Raw genomic sequence first — 22,470 nt, forward strand, 5'->3', positions numbered from 1 at the left:
ATCTATAGATAGATATATTAATTGCCAAATCACTGATAAGATACACATCAGTAAATGTGGAATTGAAGTTTGCCAATGCATATCATGCGTCGATATCCAGTTTTGATTCAGCAACAACAAATTTTCCCGTTCTTTATTCCATGTCATTCAAATTCGTATTAATTAGCTCTATCCACGTTACAATGTAGTTCTGGCTGGTTGGTACGGATTTCAATTTTCGAGAAGTTCGACTAAACTTTTGACTGAGTTGTTTGGAAATGAAGTTTTAATTATCGTCAAAATTGAAGTACAATTTCATATTGCAAACAAAGTGTAAACAAGATGAGCCAGTGATATCCATTTCGAAGAATAAATCCACTTCAATGTTTGAGTTTGTACAGTGCTGGTGTAATTACAGTGTATGATGTGCTGGTGTAATTACAGCGATATATTGTTCCTGATAAAATGCCAGGAAATGAAAATTCCTAGAACGCAATACGCTTTTATGCGAAATCAATCGATAAAACTAACAAAAAAATCCAGTTTTATGAAAATTGAAGCGGATTCGGTTTTTATTTAAAATAGTATATTTTCGATAAAAGTGAGATCTTTGTGCTTTAAATTGATTTTTCCTTGCGAAAAAGCGAAATCATTGTTTACATTTAGTTTAAGTACATATTTACACATTAACATTGACCTAGAACTGAGAAAAATTGCGCATTTGTCCATGCAAATTGATTTAAAAATTATTTGAGCTGAAATTGTGAATTGAATGCGTTGTTGCTTTTTGACTAGACAATATTTAAAATACTAAAAACATCCATAAACTGAATTTGTACCACGGTCGAAGAGTTTGTACTTATTCTGGGAAAGCAAAAAAAAAGTAATATCTCGTTAAGTTTGCGAAGCTGGTGTATGCTCATAAATGGTTGTCCCATCGAAATTTTGCACTTTAGTTATAAGCGTTTTACAATAGAAGCAAACTTTGGTATTCATTAAATGTTGTGTGATGCAGCTGCTACACGATTGATGATTGCACGGTTGGAATGTGGCCGATATCGATGTTGCATAGCATATCGTACAGATTGTATCATCTGAAGGCAGTGTTATGTCGGACAAAAGTGACTTGCGATTCAGCAAGAACTTGATTAATTTCCTCATTTGTTCAATTTCATCGGCAGTGACGTGGGTTGGATCTGTGTGTGTATGTGTGGATCAGATGAAAATAAGAAATGAAGGTGAATGAGAATGGAAATAATTAATAACATTTGAAATTCGATGAAATAGATAAGTCATGAACTTACAATCAAGTAGAGAGAATTTAATGACCGGTTGCTCGCATCGTGGTTTCGTCGAGCGCACCTCATTTGTAAGTGGATCGATATGACGGCGGCTTTGTGCATCGAAATTACCTCGGGGAATTTCTTGTTGAATTTGAATCGGAGTCTTCACATCACCGACTGTGTATTCCAAGCAAGCGATTTGAAAACTCGGATCGGTTAGAAGGATTTTCGCTACTTTCGGCATATTGATGTATCCCTCATCATCAGCGATTTCATTTTTCAATAGTGCCAATAAAATCCCGATTGCAGCAGAGATGATGGAAAAATGTGTTACGCTATTTAATTCAGGTAAACACATATCGATGACGTATTGGAAACATCCGGGTGGGATTGTGACTCGAGACAGCACTTGACTGATGAGTTGGCATACTCGGTTCAGCAATGTTATGCTGTTTGGACGTGATGCATCGATGAACACCGGAGGCGCTATAGAAATCATCATTTCCAATGTTCTCATCAGCGAAACGGTCAATTCAAAACACATTGAACAGATTTTTGATTGACGCGACTCATACGCCGAATGTGATCGATCTTGTCGTTGCATTCCGTTTTGAATTTCTTGCAAAAGTAGCACAAATTCCGAAAATGCCCAATTCAACTGAGATAGAATCGAATTGATGAGTGTTGTGCTGAACGCTTCATCGTCGATCAGCAACTCGGCAATCAATCGTTGAAAGTGTGCACTTGGGTTGCTGGGAGCAATGTGGTGTAATAGTCCGGTATGTCCATTTTTTCCTCGACTACGAAATAATCCGATTGACGGTGCTCGCGAACCATCTTGCCAAATGCTCGGTTGACGCGCATCCCGATAGGCAAATCCATCACCCAGCCAGAATCGTAACAGCAACCAGTTGCTTTGACCCCAGGCTCTTCCCTGATACGGCCGCATTAAGGAACTTATCAGAGTTGTTTGATGCAACGGCGAACAGTTTTCTAATGCTCGAATTCCAGCTTCATGACAAGTCAATGTGCCGAGCGCTTGAAGTAAAGAGTCTTTGCATGATGCCAAGACCACCCGTGAATTGGCTGCTTTGGAACATAGAAACTGAGCCGCTGATGCAATTATATGAGAACAATCTGGAATAAATTACTTTGTTAGACGCTTTTATGTTTAAGAAAGAATAAAGAAGAAGAATATACCGGACAAATCATTTTGTAGATTCAAGTCATGAAAACTGAAATTAAAACAAAGAGAAAACAAAATATTGAATTGTGTATTGACACGAGATGTTGGAATGGAAAAAAAAATCGAAATCGATGATGAAATCACAATTAAATGTACACAAAGCAAGCAATTACCTGAAATCCATAACCGTGTCCAGTAGTATCGGCAGAATGTTTATGTAGAATTCCGGTACAAATGCAAATAGATCGCCCTCTTCGGATGCCTCCTAGAAAAGAGAGAATTTTATTTAGATATGATTTCTAGAATAGTTTTGCTTTGATAACACCCCACCTTCAATGTTCGAACAACGGCATTCAACATCCAGCACAATAAGTTGCGTCGGAATTTGCCCAGAGCAACCGAGCGATACCAGGCTTGTTTTCTCGCCAGTTCCGTCGATCGCTTCAAGAATACTTGTCTTCGTTCCATCAGTTTGTCATACAAATCCTTCAGAACATCGCCATGCGTTGAACTTATCATCGCATCACTGCTGACTGTTTCCATCGTTCGCAACAGCACGTCGTAAGTCACTTTTGTTTCACACAGAATTTCCGATAAGGTTCCAATGCTGTCTCGAAGGTCGGCAATCTAAGAATCAATTTCGAAAACATTATAAGTATCGATATGATTTTCAATTGTTGTAATGGAGATCAGAAGATCTGATCTGATACGAAAAATTCATCATATGTGCACAAAATGAAACGCTCACCATAATAATATACTTATGAGCGACGGCATAATAATACAAAATGCAGCAATCCAATAAATTCTTGAGTGCGTCTTGGGTGCTAACCTCGCCCGCTTTAACTGGTGCCTCGGCTAGCTTTGTGAATGTTGAACTGCTTCCGTTGCCAACATTCATGTCTCCATTCAAAGTTGATAGCAAATCTGATGTTCGAACTTCGGAACGCAATGAATTGAGTGACGATCTTGGATTACCGGTCAGTAGAAACATGGCTGAGTCTATCACAATCGAAACGAAAGTCAAATCTTTTCTTTAAATTTAAACAAAATGTGTTTATGTCTTACATATATCGCTCAATTCAACGCCATTATAAATGCCCGTCACTGGTTCATCACCGTTTTCAATCGAGCTGTGTTCACTTCCCAATCGCGTCATTAGCTCTTCACGGAAATGTCGCTGTAAATGCGTTAAAACTCCGCCAACTCGATCAAAATGAAAATAATTGAGGGATCCATCGTAAAATGTTTGTGGCGACACAAATGCCGGACTGTCTGGCAGTTCATTAGCGTATAGTGTTTGAAGTACATCGAGTAAAATGCATAAGAATGATAGTGCTACGGCTGGCTGTGTTGGTGGGGCGTATGATATGCCTTCCAAAAAGTAAATGGTGCGATGTTCCACACTATTTTCAATCACATACTTTCGCAATTTTGTGATGAAAATCTTGCGGCTGGACGGGGATGTGTCAGTGCCATCGGTGTTATTCAGCAATTTTTCCACCAAATTTTTCTGAAGCGTATAGAGAGCATCGGTGCAAGCGTTTAGTTTCTGACAATCCTTCAGATACGCCTCTTTCGACGTGTCCATTCCATTTGTCCATACATTGCGATCGGGTATCAGATCGGCTAATGTTGATTCATCCGGTGGTTTTATGTACAGAAATATGGGCAATCTGGTCAAATAACAAACAAATTTTAATGGAAACATCCACTTTGCAATGGGATATCGTTGGAACTTACAAATTTTTGTTGAAGAATTTGTACTCCATGAGATATTTTCGTGTTGCCGGATGATTACAGATGCAAGTCAGGACCACAATAACAATTCGTTGTTTCTCGTAATTCAAATCAACCGGTGTCTAAGGAACAAAAAAATAGATTTCGTTTGGAATTGAGGAAAATTCATCACTTTTCGCTCTGAATTTGAATTTTAAGACTCACCTCACGGTACATGCTGGACAGAAAGTTAACAAACTTGCTTAAGAAACACTTCATAATATCACCTTGAAAATTCCAAAGCAGCGATAGAAATGTGCCGAGCGTACTTTCCGTCATTCCGGGATAGATGACATTGTTGGAATCGATATTTGTACGAATAACACACATTCCCTTCACATGCTTAAATACTTTCTCTTCAATCACATAATTATTGCATAGAATCGATGCAATTTCATTAATCAATATAGACGCAAGCAGTGCATAAGTTGTGTCAGCCGAAACGTCCTTGTTTGAACGCAGTTTCTGCGGTCGACTCGTAGAAATGACACGTGCAATATTCACCAAATTATTCAAAAGGAACTCTGCTTTCTCAAGCTTCACAGCCGGGCTCATTTGCAATGGACTGTAGCCTTCTACTGGATGTCGGAATGGCGAACTACCGAAATTCGCTGTTAAACTGTCATCAAACGCAAGTGAAGCGGCTGGGAACAAAGCGATACCGGGGCCACGTGCCACGTCATCAAAAGCAACACCCAAACTCACACCATTTCGATAGTATTCAATTTTGCCTTCGTCCATGTCAAGACAAATGCCAAACACATCACCACTTCGCCAATACGGCCCATATTTTCGCGTGTGCACATGCCATATTCGTTGTTTACTGCCATCAAAACCGTAGCTATTTTTGGTGTCGCCAACTCCGGTATCCTGCGTGAATGTGCATTTCGATGAGCAATATCCAATTTGCATTACACCTTTGCTCCTGAGCTGCACCTGTAAGAAAAAAAAAACAAACAAAAAACGCACGATTAATATCGTCTGACACACATTCACATTGAAATTGAGGTGTGGAAAAAATCGATAAAATACACATGCCTCGTACATCCATTTTCCTTTCCAAACACAACAATTCGCTTTTAGCGTACAGAAAGCACTTTGTGACTGTATCGTTAATTTATCTTTCGATATTTTCACCAAATTATTGCTATCATTTTGATCGGCAACAAAAACCACTTTGGCTGGACCCAAACGGCCTTCGGGCAAAACTTTCGACGATCCACATTGCTGCTGTATGCCACCTAGTTTATTTTTCAGCCACGAACTAAACTCCTGTACGTGCCTGGAAATAATGAAAAGAAAACAAATGGTTGAAAGTGAGACACGCTTGCGAAGAACAAAAAAAAATCGATGAAATGTGATGAAATCATCCTAGTGTGGATCTGTTGCACCTACTCTTCATAGCTGAGGTCATTGAAGTTTCGTGTACATGTTGACGATGGATACACTTCAAACAGATTTTGTAAAATTTGTGCAATATTCATCACGTTTTGAGCACACTTCCAATACTATCACCACCTGCCCCGTAAAACGAAGGCCAATCACAACACTTTTCGATTTTCTATCAACATTTTCTGTGAATTTTTAGGAATTTTACTATCATTTTTCGCACGAGCGTGGAAATCCAACTTTCACTTTTCGATGACAACTGAAGTGATGCGCGACTGTGTTGGTGCGATGAAAATCTGCTCCAGTTTGTTTCCTTGGCATTGAAAAGTGTCAACAAATACATGTGAAACATGAGTGATGACAGTTCAGAACGCTGGGTTTTTGCGCTGGCTAATCGGCGGGAAAATGATAAACTCACAGCATATCGAACCCTATCGGAAAAATCACCGTAGGATGAACATTGGTTTCGGTTATGGAAATGAACAACGGCACGGATATCTCTGTGGAATGATTCATTGGATGAATTTTACTGCAATGAATTTGAATTCAAAAGTTTGAAGAACAGTTCTACTTAATTAAATGTAAAACTGAGACAAAGTTGAATGCTGCACAATGAGACTGACCATTAAATGCTCAAATGGGCTACATTGATTTAAATTTAAAATGAATTAAGCAAGTTCTTATGGGTTTACATGCTTCGATGCGCTGTAATAAAAGTTGTTCGGCTTCGTTGTGAACTTTTAGAAGAAATTCTATTAAGAATGTCATAGTAATAATGAAAAACGACTCATCAAAAAAAATTAATTAACCTTCCGAACGTCGAAACTTTGTCAAATGCTCGTACAGACTGGTCTTAGCAAATTACATGCAGCAAAAAGTAAGTTCGTCATTATGATGGTGATTATTATCACCGTTAAAACTACCAATCGAATCGTATGGCTTTGCTGAAACTATATTCAGAGTAGTCTTTGCCAATGACTCTACATAGCAGCTTCAGACGCAATTATCGTTAATTTACCTTCGGAAGCGATAGAACTATTTTAAATAACTCCATTGTATACACAGAATGTGTGGTTAAAAATGTAAATGTAAACCTAAAAAATGAAACCATTAAAGTTGATTGAACATAATGTTCTTTAAATTCCTTTGATGCATAGCGCTCAACGGAAAAATGAGTTTCGTAGTTGGAAAAGAAAACATTATTGAACTGACCACATCATAGAATTCGTTCGAAACCATAAATCATCGTCCGATTGCAATCCGATGGAATTGATCGCTTCAAAAATTGCAATCGGTCGAAAGGGTTTTCGCAAAATAGAGAAAAAATCCCTCCATTACAAAACTGCATAAAAACTTTTTGTGAGGTGGAGATGTGGATAGAATGCTCTCATTTCGAAAATGCCAGAAGCGTAAAAATACGTAGACAAGAAAACATAAAGCACCGACATCAACTAAATGTAACGATTTCCACCTGTAGAACGATATGCACTGTCCGGATAGAGAATGAAACGGAGCAACAAATGCTTTGAACATTTATTTCAATTTTCTAGTATTGATGTTGTTTTCTGATTCTTTCTTTTCCATGTTTTTTTGTTCTCTCTCTCTCTCTGTTGCCACATATGAAGACTTGCATTTGAAACAAAAACGTAAAGCGAAAACCTTCGGATGGAAAATCTTCAGCAATTTATTTTTATCAAGCTTTGGATATGTGTTTTTTTCACTATTTCTTACAAATTGTACTGCTGCAGAGAAGCGTGGGTGCTATGGTACCGTGCATCGACAACGATCCCTTGAAATGGCAAAATCATCGAGACACAATTTGGTCCTGACAACGAGAAAGAGAGAAGGAGAAAATTAAAGATTACCGAATGGTGAAAGTGGAAGTGGAAGTGGAAAAGAAGAAGAAGCTAAAAAAAAATCGACTCGAAAAATAATAAATGGAATCGATTATCGATTTGGTTGGTCTACGCGTTCACTCGTTGGCAATCCGCAGACATACTTGGCAAGTTTGTTCAAGAGTGGCACTCAAACGTACACTCATGAATATGTATCTAATATGGTTGTATGTAGGATATTTCATTCTTTATCTGCGAAAAGCTTTAAAGACTCTTGATTTTTTTTTTGTTCCTCGGTGTCTCTTGACGGTCGCTGTGTTACTGTTGCTGTCCAGTCGATTGCATAGCATGCTTTTGTGTTTTGAGAATTCCTTGGGCATTTCTCCGACAAAAGCATCAAACGGGTCCCATCGAGAGAGAAAAAATGGGGAGAAGTGGCACACAAATCGAAATGGCTGTAACTGCGTCATCCATTCGATACGAATATATTTTTCGCTCGTATCCATTTATTTATATTTCCATTTTTTTCTTGTTTTACACAATTTTACTGAAAACATGAATCGCGATTGAGTAGCAGCAGAAGTAGCAGCAGCAGCATGGCACACGAAAAATATCGTTCAAAGAATCAAAGCAAAAGAAGTAGTAAGTTCTGCTTTATGAATACTAAAAATCTGCCAATTGAATTCAATATCCGCTCAGAACGTGACGCCAGCAAAATCAAATGCACACAATACATGTAAACAGTTCGGCTATGAAAAACTACATTCATTGGCTCGAGCCAAGAAGAAGAGAAAAAAAATTAAGAAACACATTGCCAATTGATGGGAGAAAGAGGGAAAAAGACCCAAATAAACATAACAATCATTGGCGTTTGCTCGTTCCAAATGTATTTGTGTTTGTGTTGAGGCACAGAATTGTGAGAATTTGCAACACATTAGCCGTGAAGCGTTTTCGTTTTGCGGAAGTCAAAATCGTTTTTTACACTCAGAGAGCAATTTCAGTGTTTTTCGAAATGGCATATTTTCAAAATGAATTAATAATCAACATTCAGCTCACTTTGTATCGAAGAGAGACATTTTATTTCAGAAAACTTGCACATAATTGGAATGTAATGGTTTTCCATACCATTCTGCGTCATTTGACACAAATATTAGAGAAACTGGTGCGAATATTTTCAACTGATGCCAACAATGTTAAAAAATTGGGTTATCGAACATTGTACGAAGTGCTGTACAGTATACAGAGAATGTTAGGGCGCTATGCTGGGAAATTTTTTTTTCTTCCGCCACGCTGAACATGGACCGGATGCATAAAATTGAGTTAGGTAAATGACAGCACGTTGAAATTGAATCGATTCTTTTTTTGTGAACCAAGTCGCTTTGTTCATGCACAAATTATTAGTCGTAAACCATTTTTCTGTTCGGGTAATATTCACAAAGCCAGGCAAACAATTAAAGGCGAATAAAATCGACCTATTTAACTTTTTGGCAGTTTGAGTTGTATCAAGGAAAATCGATCCGGAGCACGGAGCACAAAATAATGGGAAAAAAAATCGGAAAAATATTTTAAGTAAATTTTTTTATCACGATTAAAATTGTGAGACGAAATGGACCCTTTTCGTTTCAACGAAATGACAACATCTTAAATAACATTTTGCCCTTAACAATGTCCGTTTTCATTGAAAGCACTTATTACACTCTCTTCACTGCTTGGCCCCTTCAAGTCTTTGTGTTGCTTTTGTTGTTCGAACGTTCATTGCTAGTTACAGCATTTTTCTTGCAATTGTTTCCATGCAACAAATAGCTTAGTCCGTTTTTTTTTCTCTTCTTTATCTCTCATTGCTCGATACGCGACGAAAGGAAATGTGAAGTGAAATATCCCTCATCTCTGAGAACGAATCAAATTTAGCGAAAGATAAACATAAACATTTTTCGTAAAAGGGGGAGAAATCATAGAAAACGGATATTGTTTACTTGGATACATGGAATCAAAGATCAAGAAAGCAAAAATACTGAGACAAAAAATAAATATCGCAGAAATCCAATACACGGATCCGAAGCTGTATGTAACGATATCCATGACATTTTTTCTACCGATTTTGTTGTTATTCTTGTTCGTTCGGCGAAGTCACTGCAGAGGAAATTATTAAAAATGAACTCAAAAAAGAGAAATAAAACGAAATTGACTGATGCTCTGCGGCACCACCGACGCTATCAACCGATAGCAAATCGCTTTTATGTCAATGGTTGGGATTTTTTTTTTCAATCTCTCAATTCTTCAGAGGTTGAGTATGTACCATGTACCTGGTGCCGTAGTAGCATAGTTTCCATTAAACCAATTTACGAACGAATCCTGTAAAATCAGCGCGATGCTCTATTCCACAAAGTCATTATCGTGATTGAAACAAAATCGGATTCGATTGGATGCAAGTTAAATGGGATTTCGTGGAATTTAAGTGCAATCAGTGTAAGCAATGGATCCATTGTAAGAAGTAAGTAAGTAGTTTATCAGTCGATTCAGTTGAATCATGCTTGGAAATCGTTGAAGGAATCGTACGACATAAATATTACAAGATGTGCAGCAGCAGCAGCAGCCTCTTGAGATTTCGTGCTAATGACATTTTGTTATGTTACAATGTAATAATAAAGTTGTCAGTAGCTTGATTTAAATGCAACATCAAGCGTTCTAATTAAAATTCGATTTAAAATGAGAAATGACGAGAACGAGGAAGTTTCGCACTGAATGTTTGTGTTGTTGTTGTTGCTTTTGCTCGTTCGATGCTGGTGTTTTTTTTATCAACATACGGTAAATTTGAAGTGGCTGTTAGTTTTAATTATAAACTTGGTGCATGTGTTTGCGTATACGCGCGCCAGAGAAAAGAGACGTGAACAAACGACATGGACTGTCACTGTAGCTAGTGACTCGTGAATGCATACAAATTGAAAATCAATGCGATGAGCAGTGAAAAACATAGTGTGTAGTCAATTTCATTTGTTGCTGGCGAAGAGTGAAACTGTGCGGTGGCAGAGAGAGAGACAGAGAGAGAGAGCACTTAATTGGCGGCAATTCGCTTGAAAATTACATTTCGACGAGCGAAAAGCAATTTAATGAGTTGATTCCAACGGTTTGAGTTTACACCTACTTAAAACATTGTTAATTATTTGCAAACACAGTGCTCCGATAAATTCGATGAATTGTTCGAGTGGCACTAAATGTAGTGCAGTGAAACATCCCGTCAATAATTCTATTCTCAGCGCGCTTCGATATCAAGCACATCCGATGATCCGTTACAAGAGACAGAGAAAGGGATTCACACTTTGGGACGAATAAAGCACTACTCATCGAATTTACAATCATCGAACCAACATCGAATTAAAATTCACTGTGCGTTTTATTGTCCCAACAAAATATATGGAATGCAAACGAAAGAGAGAATAAAAAACAACAACATGTTTTGTTAGCTAGACAAAAGCACTTGTTATCATCAGCACATATTCATACGAGCGAAAAATATTAGTTCGACTGTTGTGAATAGAGACTGTGTTTCCCCTACGTATTTTTAGCGTCACTTAAACACACAACTGGAATGTGTATACCAAAAACGTGATACGATTGAGTGAATACAATTCGCTTGAATTCGAACTAAAAATATTCTTTTTTATTCGCACAAAATGCTCGCAATGCAAAGGACAGGCAAATAGAAAGCAAGAGAGAGAGAGATAGAGAGAGTGTGTGTGAGAGGGGGAAAAATACAAGAGTCCCGATTGAGAAATTTTGATTTCGAGCAACACGAACAACGGCCATTGATTATGTTATTTTTATATAGAATTCGAAACGATACCGGCACTAAACCGCTACGCATCAACACGTTCATCATTTTGTTTTTTCTCTCTCGCTTCCTATTGACATACGAATAAGAGAAAAACATTTCCCACGCTGACAATCCACACGTTGCTTTCGGCACAAGTGATTCGGCAAGCAGAAAAAAAAATAGCAACCGAATCATTCCAACAGAACAATCTGAACAGAATAAACAAAGCACTTTTCGGTTTGTTGGGTGAATAGCAAACGGAAAACGTCGTGCTGTTTGCAAGCGAGTCAAAGCGTTGAGCATAGAACAATCGTTGCGACAGAGTTATGATAGAAAACATAACAATAAATAAATCGAAAGTGGACGCGACTGTTGAGAGTGAGAGATGTTTCATTCAATGCGCCCGATTCACAATTTGAATGTCACATAAATTTATTTTTAAATTCATGAATGTGAATGGAGTTTGTTGGTGCGGTTGCTGTTGTTGTGTTTTGAGTTGATTTGCTTTGCTTTGGGCCGGTTTCTTTGGTTTAGACAGCTTATTCGTCATCTTCGCAGTTCATTTGATGCACCTCGCATCAAGCTCATCGCAAATCAGTGTGGCTCTCAATTTCGTGAAAGTGAAATGTGAGTGACGACGAACAACAAGAAGATCGCGATAGCGTGAGCTACACCGCATTACATCACAAATCACATTCAGTTTTCAGTTGGTGCTAAACCATTCAAGTGCTAACCATTTCTATTCAGTCTTCCGTCCGAGTCGTTTGTTTGTTTTTCTGTTCAGTGTTCGTATCCTAAATCAATTTCCATCGGAAATGGTCATCGAGTTGTCAGTTTCAGGCGAAACGCATAAACCATATTTGCTTTGTTACGGTGCTTGAGTGAATTTGAATTGGGTTGGGCAATTTTATGCATTCGAAGCAAAGAAATTTTCGATGATATCTCTACTGCCAAGAAAAACAAACACAAATCGTTCCACAATCGTGCTGACAGAAGTGAAAACATAAATTTATTGCTTCGATTCATTTATTCAGTTTTAGTTTTTCATTCTTCGTAATAAATAATTCAAATTGTGCGGAACTTTTGCTGAAATTATTCATGAAGTATTCGCAAAATAATTTGTTTCTATTTCTTTTGCCTCGCAGACATTTGATGAGTTTATTTCTCAAGCCGCATATGAAAAATTGGCACGAATTAAATGATTCGATATTATTTCAAAAGTCTCGTGTCCCTCAAACGAAAAAAGAAACAAAATATGCGCTTATTATTAGTTTTTATTCAGTCACAGTTGATTTTTTTCATGTTTTTCAGCTGTTCAGCAAGAAATTTTGACGTATCAAAAGAGAAAATCGGTGTGGTTTTAATAACGTGCTAGAAAGAATTATGTCGATGAAGTGTGAATTTTGTGGTGAATCAGCGGCGTTGAAATGTGCTGGGTGTCGGCTAGTTTTTTACTGTAGTCAACAGCATCAGAAATCGGATTGGAAACGGGGCCATAAATCGAAATGCAAATGTTACGAGGTATTATATAGCCATTTTCAACGATGGAAAATTTCAATAGCTTCTCATAGATTATATTCTCGATTCATGCATATGCAATTAGATAGCAGAATGTGATACGTTTGGTCGTTTTATGCGAGCAATTCGTACTATCAAAGCCGGTGATGTGATTCTACGCGAAAAACCGTTGATATTTGGACCGAAAATAATTAGCGCACCGATCTGTTTGGGTTGCAATCGTTTTGTAGAACCGCAGGATATTCGAGTCAATCAAACAGCGCCAGCATCGTCGTCGTCCAATCGAAATCGCAATCCAAAGCCAAAAGTGAAAACAGTACGAAATTTTTACAAATGTTCGACGTGCAAGTGGCCGTTGTGCAGTCGGGAATGTGAAAAATCACCAGCACACTTGGATGAGTGCCAGTTGATGGCGGAAAAGAAATTTCAATGCAGTATCGATTACAATGCGCAAGATGAAAATCGAAAGGAATCCGCTTACTGTGCAATTTTGCCGCTAAGATGTTTGCTGCAGAAGAAGAACACTAAAGATGGGTAAATAACATAACGAATGTAAATCTTTGTCGTGCATGCGACTCTTTTTTGTCTTTTTTTTCCAGTAGTTGACGTAGAATTTACTCTTTTGAACGGCAAAATTAAAACTGCACAAATTCATATCGAAATTAAAATGTGTTTACCTCCTTTTCTCGCTTGTTTGTTTGCACATGCAAAAGATTTCAGAAATTCTATCAATTGCAAGGCCATTTGAAGGAGCGCATCCGAACGCCCATGTACAGTGTGCTACGATCCAACCTAATCACATTCTTCAAAACAATTTTATCGCTTGACGAATTCGATGAAATGACTATACTGAAAACGGCTGCTATCTTGGATACGAATGCATTTGAGGTTCGTTCCGTCGACGGATGCAGCAAAATCCGTGCCATTTATGCTGAAACAGCAATGATGTCGCATGACTGCGTGCCAAATAGCTATCATACATTTGACGAAAATATGCAAATTACCATTCGAGCTGCAAGTAAGTAGTTATCATTATCGCAATTTTCTTTCTTGCATCCATCAAATTGAATTCGCATTTCATTTTGTCATTCGAGAGAGAGTGAGAGATAGACAAGAAAATTGAAACCAACAACAAAATTCCCGAAATTCTTTCAGTTGAAATAAAAAAAGGTGACGTGATTTCACTGTCATACTGTCAACCATTGCATTGCACTCTCCAGAGACGCATTTATTTGCGACACAGCAAATGCTTCGATTGTTTGTGTCAACGGTGCCGGGATCCAACCGAATGCGATACGTTCATCGGGTCGTTAGTATGCCAACGCTGTAGGTCGGCCAAATTGTTGCCAGACAATCCATTTGACGATAAATCGGACTGGAATTGCACGGAATGCTCATTTCAAGTGACCGCCACCAATTTTCAATTCATCCAAAGTCGACTTCAATTTGCCATCGAGAATCTTTGCAAGCAATCACCGTATGATTTTGAAACATTTCTGGAGAAATACTGCTATCGACCCCGTCCAAGAAACAAAACCAATGGCAATGCCAACGAAGATGATTTGAATGCGGAAATTTTGCTGCACGAGCACAATACGTTTGTTCTGCAAATCAAATATGCATTAACGCAATTATATGGCAATGTTAGCGGTTTCCTTTGGCACGGTATGATAACTACAATTTGAATGATTCACACATTTTGAAATGGGAGCACGGTGTTGATATTATTTTAACTTGTGTTTTTCTCCCCACTGTTCTTTTTCTTCTTCTTCTTTTTTGGGGAGGCCGACAGAAATTGGCGATACGGACTTAGCACGCAAAATCTTTTTATGTCGAGAATTACTAGAAGTGGCGAAAATACTTGAACCAGGACAAAGTATTTTCCGGGGAAAATTACTTGTTGATTTGCAGGAAGCGCTTTATGTACAAACGGAGCGGCAATTAAGTAATCGAGACATTTCGTCTGTGGTGGCTCATGTTAGTTTTTGCTAAAATCATGCAAACCAACCAAACAAGTAAACGAACAAGAAATATGCTCACAAATCCGTTTTTTTTTGTATTTTTAGGAACGTTTCAACGAGCAACTACTGCTGCTGAATGAGGCGAAGAGCATTTTTGAAACGGATGCTACCATGAAACCAACCATTGAGCAACGTTTTGAACAAATAAAAAAGACATGTATTTAGAATAAAATTTCATTTCATCGAGCTTTCTTTTAATTGGTCTGGTAATTTCAAAATTAAAGAATGGAAACAGCAAACCATTAAGTTATACGAAATAAATAAAAAAGGAGAGTACTTGAAACTACTGGCGTTTCCGTTTAAAATATTTATGAGCATAGTTCAATGTTTGCTCAAACAGGGCTACTTAGAGTAAGCTAATGAAAAGGCAGAGATTTAATTACACCGTCAACGCATATGCATGGTTTTAAATGTTATCTCTCTTGTTTTTTCGCTGGAAAATTGCATTAAAAACGACCGTTAAATGGTTCATCTCCTCTTTGTGGCTTTTATTATTTGTTATTACAAACATCAAAGAATGCACTTTGCACTATGCTCATTCAATTTAGCTATGATTTCCGCATTTTACCGTAATGCACGAGCAATTTCAACGAAGTGGCCTTTTGTATTAATTTACCGTCGTATGCGATTGACACAGCCAGCCCCATGCATATTTATTTTATTCATGCGCTGGAAGCAAAATAAATTTAATACCCATATACTGTTTTTAATGAAAACCGCTCATCATTTTAACGATATACAGGATGAAATGAAAAAAAAATGAATCGAAACCCCAATAGAGAGTTTTGAAGCGTATAATATGCATACCAATAGACAGATAAATATTTGGCCAGTCGCCACATAAAATCGATTTCAATCTCTTGTTTGATCTAAATACTCAAATACGTTCGCAATATTAACTATGAAATTTGTCATAAAATTTAAAAGGCCGCTTTAGTAGCGTTCATATGCCGCTTGAATCGCTATAATCGCCGCAAACAAATCCGTTATGAATCTGACTTTTTTTTAAATAAAAAAACATCTTCGTATAAAAAAAGGTAAACTAAAATTGTAAATTCAATTTCTCAACACACAGTTTATAAAAAAAAATTATTTGCATCAATAAAACTTAGAAAAACAACAATTATTCTACTGCAAACGATTCCCATTTGAAGTTTGAAACTTCGAAACTAACAGCGACATCTAACGAAAATCCGTTACAACACCCATTCGCCATATTGACAAGTGACAAGTGTGTTGTTGTTTCAAATTTCAAGTGGAAATCGTTTGCAGTGAAATAATTGTAGTTTTCCTAAGTTTTATTGATGCAAATAAAATATTTTTTATAAACTGTGTGTTGAGAAATTGAATTTACAACTTTTTTCTACATTTTTTTTATTATAAAATATTTTTGGATTATTTTGTTTTGAAAAAAGTCAGATTCATAACGGTTTTGTTTGAAGCGCTGAAAGCACTGAGAACTTTTTTTTTTGGTTCAATATCAACCGACTAAAACGATACCTAGCGGATTTGCTAGCCCTTTAATTTTTATGATTAAATTTGCAATGGTCTTTTATTGGCAACTTCCGACAATGGAACTTTACGAATTTTGATTGATCTTCCATTCAAGTTGAATTACCAAGAAATGGTAAGTGGTTTGAGTATAGTGCGCCATGCTTGAATTGATACAAGTGCTAGACCGAACAAAGCCAAGTAAAACAATGTATTTTATCTCAACTATTTCAAAATTTAGAGGAAACTCATCCAAAAGTGGTTAGTGCATGTAACAATCCATTGCAAATTCCTGCCCCGAAGTATTCCAATCATTATTATTACTACTCAACTTGATAACATAAATTTCAATTTCGAATGCAAATAAAACTCTATAAACACATGCATCAATGCAAATAATATGTTATGATTTTGAAATTAATTATAACATGCACGAACTCAATTCAGGCAAAAACCCCTAGAAACGTGTACGGATAAATGGCTCATTTTGGCCAATCGTTGAGAGGAAATGAATCGGTTCAGAAAACTGGAATGAAAAAAAAACGCTTTGCTAAAATCAAATTTTCGAAAGGTTGCTGCGAAGATTTGATTCGTAATGAAAATGAACGACGATAGAGTGGTGCCTCGGTGCAATGTAAAATCAAGCATTGATTGTGTTTTCAAAGTGGTAATATAGCGCGTTTACATTGTACCAACATTTCCGAAGCAAGTGTATTGATTTTGACCCCAAAATTAGATATGATTTGCATTTCTATTTGTTCTAATCAAACTGATTGCTTTGAATATGTGCTTGTGCATCGCACACATTCTCAAGGAAATGGGAGCTGCAGCGATTCTTGAATTTTCATCACAACACGCTTGATTATTGTAGAACATGTAACATATCCGTGTCCGTGTCACCGTGTACAAATCGTAGCTATTTGCGTTGATCGTGCCAAGTAAGCTCAATCACATCATTTGCACAAACTTCACCGAAAAAGCATTTTGGTCCGTTGATTTATTGGATTCGGCAAGCCTACATGGTATTTCTGCCCTCTGAAAATGTTGCCGCAAAAGCAAATCACATTCTCATTCGTATCGAAATTTGATTATACTCGGTGCGGTTGCATGTGTGTAGCTAACTATTCGATTAGAACACGCTCACTGAACATTACATACACATAAGCACATACACATATATACACACGAACAAACATCGGGATCTTGCGGAATTATATATCGAGCACCGAACAAATGACCTGTAAAGAGCGCACACATTCATCTCGCTGCTGTGCCAAAGTTGAATAGGTGTATCGACAGAATGTTGTATCTACATAATCACTTTAAATTACTTTGGAATTTGTAATGCCGGAACACTTAAGCGATGAGAGCGAGCAAGAGAGAGCATACTCTTCACATATGTTCGCACAAATAACAATGACAACGAGAGCGGAAAGAAGAAAAAAAAGAATGCGAACGCACACTACAAGCGATTGAGTTTTCGGTTGGAAATAGCGTTTTGATGTGATTTCGATTTATATAAGCACAAAATGAAATCCTGTTTCTCGAAACAGTGCACAAATACAAAATCCACCATCCACCGGTGCTCAAATCGATTGAAAATAATCAAATGTGACGCTAGAGGTTTTTTCCATTCGAATTTAGAATAAAATTTTATTTGCACATATGCAATCAATCGACGGTGAAGCAACAATTTTACAACTTCTGTGTTTTTTTTTCTACTACACTTTGAACTTTTTGTTTTTTCTTTCGTATTCCAGAAGCGATTCTATTTGATGGGTGTCGGGAAAAAAACGATCGTTGTGATACTTGAGTGGAACCTTAATGCGGCTATTAAAATGGTATTGCGTCAGAACGAAATCGATTCACTCAGAAGTGTAGGATGTTCATTCCCTCTGCGTTTTTTTCTACTTCCAGAAGAAAACGCCGACGAATTGAAATCATGCAGTTGTAATCCCAATGCAATGTCATTTCTCAACTTTTCATCCTCGATTTTGTAACGCTGGCGACAATTATTGCTTTATGCGTCGCTATCTAAGGCTTTTCAACTGCCTCTGTCGCCGCAACGGGATGGAAAGCATATAAATCATCTCTTGCAAATGGAGTAAAACACGGAAACGACGAAGAGAAATCGTTGAGCAATGAAATCAAAAGGCGAAGATGCATGGAAGATGAACAAATAACCAAAACCACAAGAATGTTATAATCTTCTTATTCACAAAGAATTCAAAGAAACCAAAACATCTTCAATCGCTACTACTACCACCACCACCACTTCTGCAACATTGACAGAGCAGCCGCGAATCAATCGTGGCGACATACTCTCGGAAAAAGTTGTCAGACACACACATACAGAAGAGATATGGTAGGCAAGAAAAAAAAACTTTCCTTCATGAAATATGAGAAATGATTTTGTGTATTCTGTTGGAGTAAACAAACGTATTGTTTGGCGGCGTGTTATATGCTCGTTCCCATGCACTTGTGAAAGCGTGAATGCATCACAGTGGCTGTGCTTGAGTGAATTCTCTTTTAATTTCTCGGAATCGTAACCAGATTTTTTTTTCATTTTGAATTATGCATGTGGCTCTTTGTGTATGTGTCATTCATCTTATATTTGCGAATGCTGAGAATATCTTTCTTAAGCTGGATAGAGAAAGAAAAAAGAGAATGTTTTGCTGTTATTTGAGCTTTGTGCAAAATGCCGGAGAAAAAGTAATAGTCTCCTTTTACATTTGATGGATTTCATTTTGACGACAAAAAGAAATAAACAAAAAATATTTCTTTCTTCTCGTGCTTGTTCTTAGTTCCTTTGACCTTGTCATTTTGTTCGCTTTGTCGCGATTATGCTAAGCATTGCCATTATTTTTCACATTGATAAATAGATTCATTGTGTGTATACGGATCAAAAGTACTTTTTAAATAAAAGTTTCTATCGCCTGTGAGTTCATTCTCAAAGGTGGGGATGAGTGAAGAAGTTGAACTTTGGCAAAATTAATTTTGTAAATGGATTTAAATGGCTTATTCGTGATGTCATCGGATTTGAAAGTTTGGGCCGGATGCGATTAGCATCAGAGCTTAAAGGCGAACAATTGAAAGTAGTAAAATGGAAATAAAATATTCGTCGCTATTAAAATGCAAGAGGAATGATGATGGAAGAGAGACAGTGACCTTGGGTCACGTTTATTGTTATCCATATTTATGCGGCATTTTTATTGCCATGAAATCGAATTTGAGATTTCCCACCAAGAATTGACAAATACTTCGTTAGACAGCAATAAAGAGGGAGAGAGAGAGAGAGAAAGTAAGACATCGTTATGTTTGGAAAATGTTTAGAAATCGGCAGCAATAAAGAAAATATATGATGAACCTCTCTAGAAACAAAATTATTGCAACTGAAGGAGTTTATTGAAAATCTGCACGCTCTACTAAATCGATAAATCGACAGAATTTCCAGGACTGTGCCAAAATTCATCGTTTCACTTGCCAAGTTTTTGAATCAAGTGAAAGGATTGGAAAACTTATTGGAACACCATACGCATATCGATAGATCGAACACGGGTGCGGGGATGAGAAGAAGAAGAGATGAAGTCAGAGTTTAGAGAGAGAGAGAGATAGAGGGAGACCCTGCAATACTTTGCATATATCAAAAGTATTGAGAGCAATTTACGCACTTCACCTGTGTACGAACGAACAATCATGCCGAAAGATTACAAGGTAAAAGTTTTGCGCAGGCATAACGATCGAAGTGGAGTACCAGAAAACGGAAAGAAGAAAAAAGAGAGAGAGAGAGAAAGGAGGAGGAACAAGACCGCAGAGCTTCGCTTTGCTCTGCTCTGCGTTCTTGAGTTTTTAGTTACTTAATCTATTTTGTTGTTTCACAACAAACCATTTTTTGGCGCACTACATGAAATGTATTTCATCAAAGTAACTTTGAAGTAATATATTTATTTGCAAAGTGAATTACAAGATCTTGGTTTAATTTCTTTTTTAAAATATACTGCCTTTGGATTAAATTAAATAAATAATATGAGCATAGAATCTAAAATCACATTAATTCTGGGCCAGACTCAGAAAATATTACACGAAAAATTAATGTAATTTTTAAACAACATTTGATAAAAAAAAATTGATTTGCGCTTTGAGATATTATGCACCTATTTGTCGTTACTACCACTGTTTTAAATTAAATAAAAAATATGAGCATAAAATTCAAATTCACCATAATTTGTTTCAACACTCAAAAAGTATCTAGGAAAAAAAAGAGCAGATTAGTAGCTCTACATTTCATGTAGTGCTAAAAAAAAACGGAGCGAAAGAACAGAAAGACGGAATGAAAAACGAGTGTACAATTTAATTTAAGCTCTTTCACATTTGTCGATTCACTATTCAATGTGTTTTTGCACGATAGGCGATGCATTCAATTGGCAAGCACACACAATACACACCTGATATGAATGCGAAACGAACGAGCGAGCAAGCGAACGAACGAAGGAACGCAGCCAACGAACGATAAAATGTGATGAATAAAACTTGGCTCAAGTTGTTCGTAGAAGTATTTTGCTTTTCGTTGGAAAACGGGAAATCAAGTCACACACCATGATGATCTTTAAACACTTTTCATCCATTGGCATAAAATCAAATTTGTATTTTCTTTCGTATTGTAATCAGAGTGCCAAAGAGACCGACATTTTCTGTTCCACTGACAATGACATATTGAATAATACAAAGAAAAGACAGAGAGACACGAATAAATTTGAATGGAAAAATATATGGCAAATCGGTTGAGAGCGGGAACAAAATGTGCGCATTGAAATCATTCAATAAATTCAAATGTTCCGATATTTCGCAATACAACAATCGTTGATTATATTTCGTTTGCGCACCGAATCAGTCATACTGCATTGATTTGGTGGCGCAACGGTGAAATAACACACAATGTAGTGCGAGATAGTGACAGAGAGAGAGAGAGAGAGAGAGAGAGCGAGAGGATTCTTTTGTTTCGGAGATTATGCAAAACTGTCACCTAATTATAATTGTGTGTTCGATATGTTTGTTGCTCTCACTGCAACGTTCAACAGTTCATTGAAACTGTTTCGCTCGAGAGAGCTTCGCACGCATTACAGACTTTCAATAAAGTTTTATGATGGTATTAGTGCTTGAAACCGGGGTGCTTACATATCGATATGGCTGTAAAGTAGTATCCGAGCGGAGCAGAGTAAAGCACAGCGCAGCACAATTCGGTGTGCAACCGAATAGATAGTGTTCGCTTCAGAACTATCTTCATGATGTTTTTGCTGGCATTTTCATTTTCAATCGTTGTTAATCTTCTCAACACACAAAGTTTTCATTTGAAACTCTCTAGCTCCATCCGCCGTTGCTGCGCTGCTGCTTCTGCTGCTGCTGCTGTTTGCCAACTGATGCAACGAACACCATTGTTGGTATATGTGTTCAGTTTGTCTTCCGATTAGAGAGCAAATTTGCACTGCAATATATTTGCACCGCATTTGTTTTATTGTCATTCATCTCATCTAATCTTCCGAAATGCGTTTCGGCTTATTCACTTCACGTCGTCCAAAGAGAATGCTACTCTTTCAAAACTATTTAAAATACCATTTTCAGTTTCAATTAGATGCGCAAAATTATAAACGGCATGCAGTGTGTGAGCTGTTGTTGTTCATATATGTGCTCATTTCCTCGACAGTAAATTTGCATAATGATATGAAAGTGGCTTTTCACTTCGAACATTCGTAAGAGAGATTATGAGCGGTTGTTATGAGATATTTAATTTGTGTGTGTGTGTGTTGTGTCATAGCGAAATAATTGCCCGATTGCTGCATAAACTCAAACTCAACGGAAGGAAACACGCCGCCGTTATAAAAACCGCTCCATGTGTGTTTGAGTCTCTCTCTCTCTATCCGTGTTTGTGCCAAACTACCAAAGCGACAAGATATGCATTCAACATTTGTCTTTTGCATACAACTTGACTAGCGCCTGCAAACGTTAATCATTATACATGAAAAGAACATCAGGTTTAGCCGGGTGAATTGAGCTAGCTTGCTATGTGCGTGTATGAATTATCATTCAAATTATTTCCTCTTGGCTTTTTCTTCCTATGAAAAGTTAACATTATGAATATTCGGCGAACACATAAAAAGTGGCTAGACCATTTTTTTTTCAT

At 37.2% G+C, this 22,470-nt stretch overlaps 2 protein-coding genes across 10 annotated transcripts; one reads left to right on the plus strand and one right to left on the minus strand.

The window, feature by feature from the left end:
* Nucleotides 1-522: 522 nt before the first annotated feature.
* On the minus strand, nucleotides 523-5,990 carry LOC129580461 (E3 ubiquitin-protein ligase RNF123). The gene is made up of 11 exons (XM_055470903.1): nucleotides 5,623-5,990; nucleotides 5,266-5,509; nucleotides 4,393-5,163; nucleotides 4,192-4,310; nucleotides 3,517-4,124; nucleotides 3,197-3,450; nucleotides 2,779-3,075; nucleotides 2,622-2,713; nucleotides 2,463-2,497; nucleotides 1,284-2,399; nucleotides 523-1,175 (listed from the first exon to the last, which is right to left on the minus strand). The coding sequence occupies exons 1-11, from the start codon at nucleotides 5,709-5,711 to the stop codon at nucleotides 874-876; spliced, it is 3,927 nt and encodes a 1,308-aa protein (XP_055326878.1). The 5' UTR covers nucleotides 5,712-5,990; the 3' UTR covers nucleotides 523-873.
* A 4,376-nt stretch (nucleotides 5,991-10,366) lies between these two features.
* Nucleotides 10,367-15,084, plus strand: LOC129567019 (uncharacterized). 9 transcript variants are annotated; one of them, XM_055443519.1, is made up of 7 exons: nucleotides 10,367-10,575; nucleotides 12,574-12,783; nucleotides 12,866-13,314; nucleotides 13,494-13,798; nucleotides 13,936-14,445; nucleotides 14,573-14,757; nucleotides 14,847-15,084. In XM_055443519.1, the coding sequence occupies exons 2-7, from the start codon at nucleotides 12,646-12,648 to the stop codon at nucleotides 14,964-14,966; spliced, it is 1,707 nt and encodes a 568-aa protein (XP_055299494.1). In that variant the 5' UTR covers nucleotides 10,367-10,575; nucleotides 12,574-12,645; the 3' UTR covers nucleotides 14,967-15,084. The 9 variants fall into 9 exon arrangements, with proteins under 9 accessions (XP_055299494.1, XP_055299447.1, XP_055299456.1 ...); XM_055443472.1 differs by lacking the exon at nucleotides 10,367-10,575 and adding an exon at nucleotides 10,671-12,365; XM_055443481.1 differs by lacking the exon at nucleotides 10,367-10,575 and adding an exon at nucleotides 11,414-12,334.
* Nucleotides 15,085-22,470: the final 7,386 nt, after the last annotated feature.

This window comes from Sitodiplosis mosellana, unplaced genomic scaffold (assembly GCF_009176505.1).
Source record: "Sitodiplosis mosellana isolate CC-2019 unplaced genomic scaffold, AAFC_SMos_1.0 Smas_scaffold_1, whole genome shotgun sequence".
Classification (NCBI taxonomy): domain Eukaryota; kingdom Metazoa; phylum Arthropoda; class Insecta; order Diptera; family Cecidomyiidae; genus Sitodiplosis; species Sitodiplosis mosellana.

Excerpts from the sequence above, each read along its gene's own strand:
- LOC129580461 (XM_055470903.1), bottom strand. The coding sequence starts at position 5,711 with ATGAATATTGCACAAATTTTACAAAATCTGTTTGAAGTGTATCCATCG. Across the intron at positions 2,714-2,778 it reads CCGTTGTTCGAACATTGAAG|GAGGCATCCGAAGAGGGCGA; the intron begins GTGGGGTGTTAT and ends TCTCTTTTCTAG. Across the intron at positions 2,498-2,621 it reads GACACGGTTATGGATTTCAG|TTTTCATGACTTGAATCTAC; the intron begins GTAATTGCTTGC and ends TTTTAATTTCAG.
- LOC129567019 (XM_055443519.1), top strand. The coding sequence starts at position 12,646 with ATGTCGATGAAGTGTGAATTTTGTGGTGAATCAGCGGCGTTGAAATGT. Across the intron at positions 14,446-14,572 it reads TAGCGGTTTCCTTTGGCACG|AAATTGGCGATACGGACTTA; the intron begins GTATGATAACTA and ends GGAGGCCGACAG. Across the intron at positions 14,758-14,846 it reads TTTCGTCTGTGGTGGCTCAT|GAACGTTTCAACGAGCAACT; the intron begins GTTAGTTTTTGC and ends TTGTATTTTTAG.